Source organism: Trematomus bernacchii, unplaced genomic scaffold (assembly GCF_902827165.1).
Source record: "Trematomus bernacchii unplaced genomic scaffold, fTreBer1.1, whole genome shotgun sequence".
Lineage (NCBI taxonomy): Eukaryota > Metazoa > Chordata > Actinopteri > Perciformes > Nototheniidae > Trematomus > Trematomus bernacchii.
Window position 1 is genome coordinate 79,495 of NW_022987630.1, and position 9,775 is coordinate 89,269.

Genomic DNA, 9,775 nt, shown 5'->3' on the forward strand with positions numbered 1-9,775 from the left:
TCACACCCTTAAAAGGTTCCCTGTGGAAGCAGTGGCACATTTCTCTTCCTCTCACTTTCTGTGTTCATGAAACCCCATCATTACAGGTCTATGTTTCTGTCCTGATACCGCTCCATCACTCACTGCACTAATCTGTTCTGCCTGCCCTGCTTTTTCCTCTGTGGCATTTCAGCGGTTATTATTCCCCACATGTCTGGGGTTAAAGCGTTTTCACGCAGCAGTGGGCTCATCTCCACATAGCTGTCATTTTAATAGGTTTTTGTCCGTCGGGGGAGCGGGAAATGACAGGTGAGGGTTATAAGCAAAGTCACGTATCACCCTATTGTTAGGCCCAATGAGAAGTTTACCCAGTAGGCCGTGCTGCTACACTCATAGAGGGAAGATTACATGTAGGCTGCTACTCTTGTCTTTCTCACCTTGTCTTTATCACCTTGGCAATTATGACTAATTGAATTGTTTCTCTGGCATGCGAGGGCTGTTCCCATACACTTGATTGGAAGACTCACTTTAATGTAAGGCTATGTCAAGCAGTCTTATTATTTGAATGCTTCTCTGTTGCCATCTTGTGGTTTTCCCACTCCTCTGCATCAACTAAAGCTCAACCATTTGTTTAATATCACTCACAAAGCGGCTCCATCTAAACTGTCCTATTGAAATGGTTGGAAGTCATTACTGCATTACTGTATATCATGCAGAGTGTTTGAAGTCAAAAAGTAAGAATGTATTTTTCTATAGGGCAACTTATTTTAACCCTTAGATGCATAAGGGGGTCTTTTGTGACCCGGTGAGGTGGTTTTCTTGAAGTATCTTTGTAATTACATTTTTTTATCATTTCATATTCCAGCTATTCCTCAAAAAACATGTTTTGGATATCATGCCATTCACATTTTAAATTTACATTTGATACATTTTAAGAAATTGTAGTTTTTGTATTTCTACCCCAAGCTTCCATAAGTGGGTCAAAAGTGACCCGCATGCATTTCCTATGTGATCCTCTGGGAACCTTTGATTCTTATCACCTGTTGCTGTCAGGAATACATTCACTGTAGGACATACAGACTACATCACAAGTGACACCTCTCAGGAAGATTATTTTACACAGCAAGATCTGATACCTGTCAGTATAATAATAATAATAATAATAATAATAATAATAATAATAATAATAATAATAATACATTATATTTGTATAGGGCTTTTCAAGGACTCAAAATCGCTTTACAATATAAGGGAAGGTTAGGGTGGGGGGTATAGGACTATCAAACTTGATCAACCGGCATGGATTGATGGGGGGGGGGCTATGAGTAGACAAGAGGAGAAGAGATGAGTTTTGAAAAGGGACTGGAATACTGTGAGGGTCTCAGAATAGCGGAGATCTTTGCATCGATATGTTCAAAACGCTTTTTTTCAAAATGTAAATTTTTTTTCTAAAATTATAAATTGTGAAAAATTAAATATAAAATATTTCTAGTGTGAACCAAAATATAATACTAAATATTATACAAGTGATGTTTCTTAACCAAAATGACAAAAATGGCATAAAAACACATATTATTCTAATACAGGTCCTTTTAGACCAGGGGTCTCAAACTCAAGGCCCGGGGGCCAAATGCGGCCCGCAACTTCATTTTATGTGGCCCCGCAAGAGCTTGCAAAGAATATAATAAGTTTATTATACGGTTACACTTTACGGAAGCAGGTTGCCCATCAACTACATGTCCCACAATGCATCTCGTTTTGTGACATGCACACTGAAGAGACTTGCCATTATTTGCCCTGGACTTCTGCTTTCAGACGTAGTTAATTAATAAGTTATTATCCTATCATAATAATAATATAATCCAATTCAGAGACAATAATGTGATATAATGCATTATTTTATATACTGTATATATTATATATTTATATAGTTACAACCGGCCCTTTGAGTGCAACCTTTATGCGAATGTGGCCCGCGATGAAATTGAGTTTGACACCCCTGTTTTAGACCCACCAAGAGCCACTCGGGCATCTAAGGGTTAAGAAACTAAAGTTGAGCCTGCACTATGGTGACGGTTTGCTTTAACAGGAGGCAGCAAGGGGAGACGAGTATGGGGACATTGGTTTGTTTCCTTCCATTTGTGTTTGTTTTCGCAGTGACGACCTCTTAGGGAATGTGCTTTTAGTATTGATTTTCAGTGCTAACCTTTTGGATTGTTGTGCCATTAATTATAAAAACATAATCTCTGAAGTTAAACATGTCCTGTGTAGTTTCTCTAGTCAGGGTTGGACCTCAAGACATGTTTGATATGTATTCAACACTTCTTCTGGACATGCTGTGCACCAAGAAAACACACGTATTAAAGAAACTTGTTTATTTGATTGCCAGTATTGAAACGCCAACATTTTATGCAGTATTACAATCAGAATAGAAAAGTATACTCAAGAACTTAAACAATATAAAAACATAATACACAACTCGTCTAGACATAAGAAAAATCAATACAAAAACCTAAACGTGTAAACAACCGTTCATACAAAATGTGTTGGAAAGCTTTACAGAAACAGTACAGTAACATTTAGAGTTCATTCGAGCACCACTTTCAAGATGTTGTGTTATTAGTGCAGCTGCCATTCTTTATTTCATACTGTAAGCCGACTAAAACCATCCTCATTTCAGTGCAGGTTCAAAACCTTTGTATTTTACAATTCAAATGATAAGATGGAGTTTTAGTGGACCCCCACTACACCTGCAGAGTATTTCCCCCTTTTTCATTCATTTAAAAAAGATATTGTCCGTATGAACTGAGCTAATTCAAAGCGAAGGTGTCTCCTCGCCTCGGCTCCGGCTCTGAACTGTGTTGATCCAGCTGGGCCGTGCAGTTTCTCACTTCTCCTCTGAGCTCCGACAGCTGCTGCGCGTGGCTGGACAGCGTCCCGTTGACTTGCACCAGAAGACCGCTCGACTGTTTCTCCAGCTCCTCCCTGATCCTCTCCAGGTCCTCCGCCAGGTAACTCAGGCCCTTACACTGGTCCTCCACACTGGTAACGCGCCCTCCGACCTCAGTCACCTCTTTCCTGACGCCCATGGCTGTGCTCCGGCAGCCCCGCACCTCCTCAGCCAGACGCCTCCTCATGCCCTGCAGCTCCCCTTTAACCCGGGTCAGTCTGCGCTCGCTTGCACCGAGCATGGCGGCCTGATGTCCGACCAGCTGCACCACACCCTTTATCTGCTTGGCCAGACTCGCCTCGCTCATCTGCCAGGAGCTGTTGGCCTGTCCCACCTGGTGCACGACTGTCCCCAGAGTTTCCTGGAGGTCTCTGAGGGTGTGGTTGACCGAGCGCACATTGAACTTGAGGATTGTGAGCTCCCCCTGGACGGGGTCATCTCCCTCCGCTTGTTCCTGCTGGTGCAGACGCTTCAGGACGCTCTGCAGGGTGACGTTAAGCCTTTTTAAGCGATCCCCTTGCATGTCCAGTGCGTCCTTCACGTTCTGCTCCTCTGATGGATTGGCGGCAGAGTCTCCTTGGATGGCAGACGGTGTTTTAGTAGAGGAAGGGGTGCAGCGGGTCTCAAGGCTGCTCAGTTGCCTCTGCAGTCTGTCCACATTCACCTCCAGTCTCTCTCTGATGGAATCCATCTCCGTCTCCAGAGCGGGAACAGCGTGACCCTCCTGCAGTGCGGGGGACGTGGAGTTACCCAGCTCCTCTAACGCCGTCAGTAAACGTCCCTCCAGAGCCAGCAGCCTACCCTCCATCCTGGCCTCCTCCTCCTCACTCTGTCCTGCCTCAGGGAATACACTCCCTCTTTCAGAACTGTTGTGTCTTAACTCCCCGGTCACATTGAGCTTGGCCTCTACATACCCCAGACGCCCCTCCAGCATCCCCTCTATGTGGTCTCTGTGTCCGCCCAGCTCCACCCTCAGGTGCCCCTGGGACTGGTTGAGGCCGGCCACTGATGTTTCCAGCCTGTGCACCCGTTCGACCAGCCCACCCACTCTACTGGAGCAGTTCCCTGAAGCCTTCAAACCTTGGATCTGCGTCTGGAGGTTTCTCAGCTCTGATCTCAGGTCTGTGTTGCTTCCCTCCAGAGCGTCCTCCATCTGCTCCTGCCTCTCGCTCTGCTCCCTCTGGCACTGACGACGCAGATCCCCAGCTTTCTCCTCACATTTGCCCTCTGCGCTCTTCACTCGTACCTCAAACCCACCAAGGATCTCCGACCTGGCTTCACTCAGCTTGCCATCCATCAAGTTCTCTATAGCTATCTGCGGAGCTCCTTCGAGGCTGACCGTGGAGTCTGATATAATTCCTGCTGACATCTTCTTCAGGGCTCCATCGTGTCCTGTCACTGTTGCCTTGAGTTCCTGCAGCTCTAATGTCTTGGCCTGCAGCACAGTCCTGAGCTCCTCCACCCTCCCGTTCAGCTCTGTAAGCCCTGGAAACACTGTTCTGCCATCCAGACCCTCGGCCTCAGGGCCTCCCAAAGAAATCTCTACGAACCCGACAGTGGACTGACCGGAGGCGCCAGCTGGAGCGGGGACAGCACCGGGGGCAGCGGAGAGCAGCGCCGACAGCATCCTGTTGGCGTCCTCTCTCAGCGAGGCTCGGAGACTTTCTTCCAGTCCGTTCACAGTTCCTGTCAGGGTCTCCAGGCCTCGGTTCAGACGCTGCACATCCCCCTCCATTCGATATACTCGATCTTCTGTCTCACTGTCTACAGCCCGGCCTAAACACAGGAAGAGAAGCTGTTAGCGTCAAACAGATACAACCGGTTTACTGCCATTTGCTGTACAATCGGCTTTGGAATCTTTTGCTGATCTGTGTCAAGTAACATATATTATAAATAAATTAATTAATAATAATTGCATTATATCAATATATATTTGTAAGGATTAAGAATGTTTTTATGTATTAGAACACACCTATGGTCTCACCTTCAGGCTGTTCACCCCCAGAGGGACGAGCAGGGATTTCTTCTGGGATGTGATCCTCAGGTCGCCCGCCGAGCCCATGTCCCTGATCATGTTCTTGGTTGTGTTCTGCGTGATGTGGTTCCTCGTGTTCTGTGTGATGTGGTTCCTCATGTCCTGTGTGATGTGGTTCCTCATGTCCTGTGTGATGTGGTTCCTCGTGTCCTGTGTGATGTGGTTCCTCATGTCCTGTGTGATGTGGTTCCTCATGTTCTGTGTGATGTGGTTCCTCGTGTCCTGTGTGATGTGGTTCTTCATGTTCTGTGTGATGTGGTTCTTCATGTCCTGTGTGATGTGGTTCCTCATGTTCTGTGTGATGTGGTTCCTCATGTCCTGTGTGATGTGGTTCCTCGTGTTCTGTGTGATGTGGTTCCTCATGTCCTGTGTGATGTGGTTCTTCATGTTCTGTGTGATGTGGTTCTTCATGTTCTGTGTGATGTGCTTCTTCATGTTCTGTGTGATGTGGCTCCTCATGTTCTGTGTGATGTGGTTCCTCGTGTCCTGTGTGATGTGGTTCCTCGTGTTCTGGTTGATTTGGCCCCTGGTGTTCTGGTTGATTTGGCCCCTGGTGTTCTGGCATCGACTCTGGCTCGAATGAGGTTTCTGGGTAGGCCCTCGGAGGCCCAAACTGCCGCATTTGGTAGTTAAAGCTGCCGGTGGGAGGCCCTTTCTGACTCCATGGGTTAGCCTTCATGTTAATAGGTGGGCCCTTGAACATGGGACCCTTAGACATGGGACCTTTGTACGGTGGGCCCTTAGACATGGGACCTTTGTACTGTGGGCCCTTAGACATGGGACCTTTGTACTGTGGGCCCTTAGACATGGGACCTTTGTACTGTGGGCCCTTAGACATGGGACCTTTGTATTGTGGGCCCTTAGACATGGGACCTTTGTACTGTGGGCCCTTAAACTGTGGGCCTTTCATTGGTGGGCCCTTGAATTGCGGGCCTTTCATTGGTGGGCCCTTAAATGGTGGCATCATTTTCATGGGGTGTTGGTAAACCGGATGTCCCTCCATGCAGCCATAACCGGAGTATCCGGGACAACAACGCCACTCCAGCTCTGTGACGGTCTTATGTGCCACCTTGAACAACGGTTTGTACATCAGACGATACCTGAGGGAACAACCAGCACCAATCAGAAACATCCCTCTGACTCTGGTACCCTGAAGTAATGTGAATCATGGATATATAGAAATATCAAGAAGAAGAAATGTAATTTACTCACTGGAGAGTTGGACATTTCTGACCCCAGGAACACTTGTTGTACTCAGCTTTCACATATGGAGCTGCCCCATCCTGCACGGTGAAGGACACCGTCTTTTCAACAACGTAGGCACAGTGGTTCCTTTGAGAAGAGATAAAAGGTGTTGCACATCAATATAGCTGGCTTTTAAAAATACAAAGTTTTATTACTGAAAGCCAAAACTCAAATGATGTAAACTCGATTTCTGAAAGACAGTTAGAGAAAGAACTTACTTGTGTCTGCTGGTGGGTTTCCCCTGCTCATGGTATTGAGTGGGTCCAGCCTTGTACTGGTTAAACTGGAGCGGTCTGTAGAACTTGGCTTCAATCAGCGACAAAAATAAAGTCACCAACACAAGAGGACTCACAAAATGCATCCTTGGAAATCCAATGTCAAAAGCTTTGTAAAAGGAGTCTTCAAACTGAGGTAAAGATGAAAAAAAAGTACTCCTCTGTCAAGTGACCCCAAATACTTCACTGTATTCACTTCAAATGGATATTATGGATTGTCAGCCCTCTGGAAACACAGAACCTCCTGAATAAAAAGAGCAGAGTCTCTGCAGTAGGTGTGTGTCTGAGCAGAAAGCCACCCTGAGTGTTGACCCTGACGCTGGCTGTGGGTGTGGTGGTCTCTGTTAGAGTGACAACAGTCCACTGTGAGCTTTGCCGACTCTAGATGCCACTAATAGGGCCCCGCTGGCATCATCTGCATATCTCCTCCCACTCACCCTCCTCTAAGTCACACCAGAGTGACACCGGAGGAGGGAGACAGCCTCACCTTCACACTTTGTGGTATTCCTTAATGCTACAAAGTGCTCAACTTTATAAAAACTACAAATAAATGTATTACACATCAACTTAGAAGCATGTCCTCGACCAGTCAGGGCAGAGGCCTCTGAGCTGTTTCCCCGTGGTGACGTCACGGCAGACCAGAGGGGAAATAACACATCACATCCAGAGTGTACAACACCAGGCCCTGTCCCAAAATAAAAATCTTGTTTAAGGTAATGGTGGAAATAAAGAATAATCCAATATGACAAGTGGACACTGTGTGAGCCTTAACGACATGACAATGACCTTTGAACTACTTATGAAGGGGGAAAAACACCGATCAAAAGAATATTTAAAGATTGAATTTGTAAGTTAGACATTTAGTCATACTTATGTATTCAAATATATATAACATAATTATAATAGTTCCACAGTTTCCAGAACCTGAGGTGTAATGGTGGGGAAAGTATTCATACATTCTAATTTACTTTAAAAGTAACAATACCACACTTTAAAAATACTTTGTTTCAAGTAAATGTCCTGCATTTAAAAGTCAAGTAAGTAAAAGTACACAAGTTATACCGTAAGTAAAGTTACACATTCAGAGTGGCCGTTTTCACAACACTAACTACAGTATATTTGATTTATAATTACCAAAGTATTGCCAAAGTTGCAACTGGTAAAGTTGGGGCTATTTTTACTACTTTACAACTATTGTATAAAAGTAGTAACTGTACTACTCCAAAACGAAATGTAAGGTGCTGGAACTAGGGTCTGTTTGGTTTGATCAAGTCCAATTATTCAATTATAATATAGCCTGTCTCACTAGTAGCATACACAAAATATATCTTAAGGTTATGGGATGGCTGCTTGGTCTCTAAAGGGAGATCTGTGGAACATCTTGGTCTCTTTCCCTCTTCACACGTGGACTCAGTTCAGAGCTAACAGCAAACCTCCAGGACCGGGAACAAACAAAAACAAACGCCCTGTGTTGAAGGCTGGGGCGGGTACACACACACACACACACACACACACACACACACACACACACACACACACACACACACACACACACACACACACACACACACACACACACACACACACACACACACACACACACACACACACACACACACACACACACACACACACACACACACCACTCTTTGTACAGATGAATAACTTCACCTCCCACTGTACCACTGCTACACCTTACAGCTAAAGGCCAGTAAGACAGACACATGTTGGATGCATGTGATCCAACAACGCCCAGCTTCACTTTACCAAGTTAAATATTCTCTTTAAAGGATCAGATTTTGGGGCCAAACTGAACAATTTGTGATTAAAATGAACGTTTTTAACAGCCCTAAGCATTTGCTTCTAAAAATGATATTACGCTTTCATTTTGAGTCTGTTCTTCTGAGTATCCAGAGCCGCATGTAACTCAGTGATACGGTAAAAATATACCTTATTATAATTATGATATCCCCAACTATCCCTGATGATTTCATTTAAATGAGACCCACAAGCGTGTATTGGCCCCTTGATTTGGGTCCACTACGTTTCATGAAAATCGGGTCAGCAGTTTTGACTAAATCCTGCTGACAAACAGACAAGGTAATACAGAAAACAACCCCTATGGCAATGTAAAACTGCCTTTCCTTCCACATTAATAATCTTGTGGCTGCTCAGATGTATCTGGTTGAAACTGCAGCTCCACCTCAAGCAGAGACATTAAAAACTCACATTGTAGCTTCGGTGTAACCTGTCACAGGACTCACGTCTGCAGAATGAGGACTTCACATTCACTACATGTGGCTGCTTATACTAATGTACTTTGAATGAAGTACTTCTACTTCTAATGGAGGCTCCGAGTGTACATGCAGACCATTAATGCCACACATTCTTGAAAGAAAATGTTTTGCCGTGACCATTGTAGCATGAGCTCATTCTGAACAACACCCCCACTGTGTGCATTATGTAGCAGGGATCTTTGGATTGACCCTTTTTAAGAAGCAGGCCCATTTCCTGTATCCTGTTTGTCTCACCTCTTATACCTGGAAACACCCCGCTCAATGTGCTGCATGTTCTCCCAGAGCTCTCTTAGCCTCCTGATGTGTAAACAAGCTCTCATTGTATCTAAAACATGTTGCAGAGCACATCCAGGCTTTCTGCCGCCGGGGGAACAAGTGCAGCTTTCTCCTTGCGGGCGGAGGCGGCTCCACCCTGAGTTTCCCTTCAATGGCATCACACAGTTTCAGCTGTTTGAGCTTCACCTGCCCGTCACCACGCTTACGTCAGACTTGAGCCGTGTGTGGATTTCTCCACATTATGATCAGTGTGAGGCTAATGTGCCGAAATGAAAAACAGTGGAGAGAACACCATCTATGAGGGTCTGTGCGACAAATGGGGAGGGGCGTTTGTGTTTCCCTGTCTGTGCGTCTGTTTAGTTTTAACACTAGAGGTCTACATTCTGAGCCGGCGTGTAAGTCTCCTTGTGTGTGTCTCTAGTTTTCATCACAGTGTGTGTGTGTTACTGGACTGCGAGGCTTTGGCGGTGCTTTGCCAACAGTGCTGCTGGCTCATTTCATATTTGCATGTTCAGCATTTGTTTGAACTTGTGCAGAATAAAAGATGAGCAAGGCGTATGAGAGGGTTATACATGTTTCATAGTTTCTCCATGCACTGAAGTGAGCCAGCAGTATGAGCCTAGGAAATGTAATGTGAACACAGCGTGACCCAAATGTATGCAGTTATCTCGTGTCAGCTTATTATACAACTTTCTGAATGCAACATAATACATTCATG

General features: G+C 45.2%; 1 protein-coding gene across 1 annotated transcript; it reads right to left on the reverse strand.

Moving 5' to 3' along the window:
- Nucleotides 1–2,376: 2,376 nt before the first annotated feature.
- emilin3a (elastin microfibril interfacer 3a) lies at nucleotides 2,377–6,785 on the reverse strand. Its single transcript, XM_034132986.1, has 5 exons — nucleotides 6,428–6,785; nucleotides 6,177–6,296; nucleotides 5,517–6,064; nucleotides 4,914–5,060; nucleotides 2,377–4,705 (listed from the first exon to the last, which is right to left on the reverse strand). Exons 1-5 carry the CDS (start codon nucleotides 6,568–6,570, stop codon nucleotides 2,790–2,792), a joined length of 2,874 nt encoding a protein of 957 aa, XP_033988877.1. The 5' UTR covers nucleotides 6,571–6,785; the 3' UTR covers nucleotides 2,377–2,789.
- Between the last annotated feature and the right edge of the window lie 2,990 nt (nucleotides 6,786–9,775).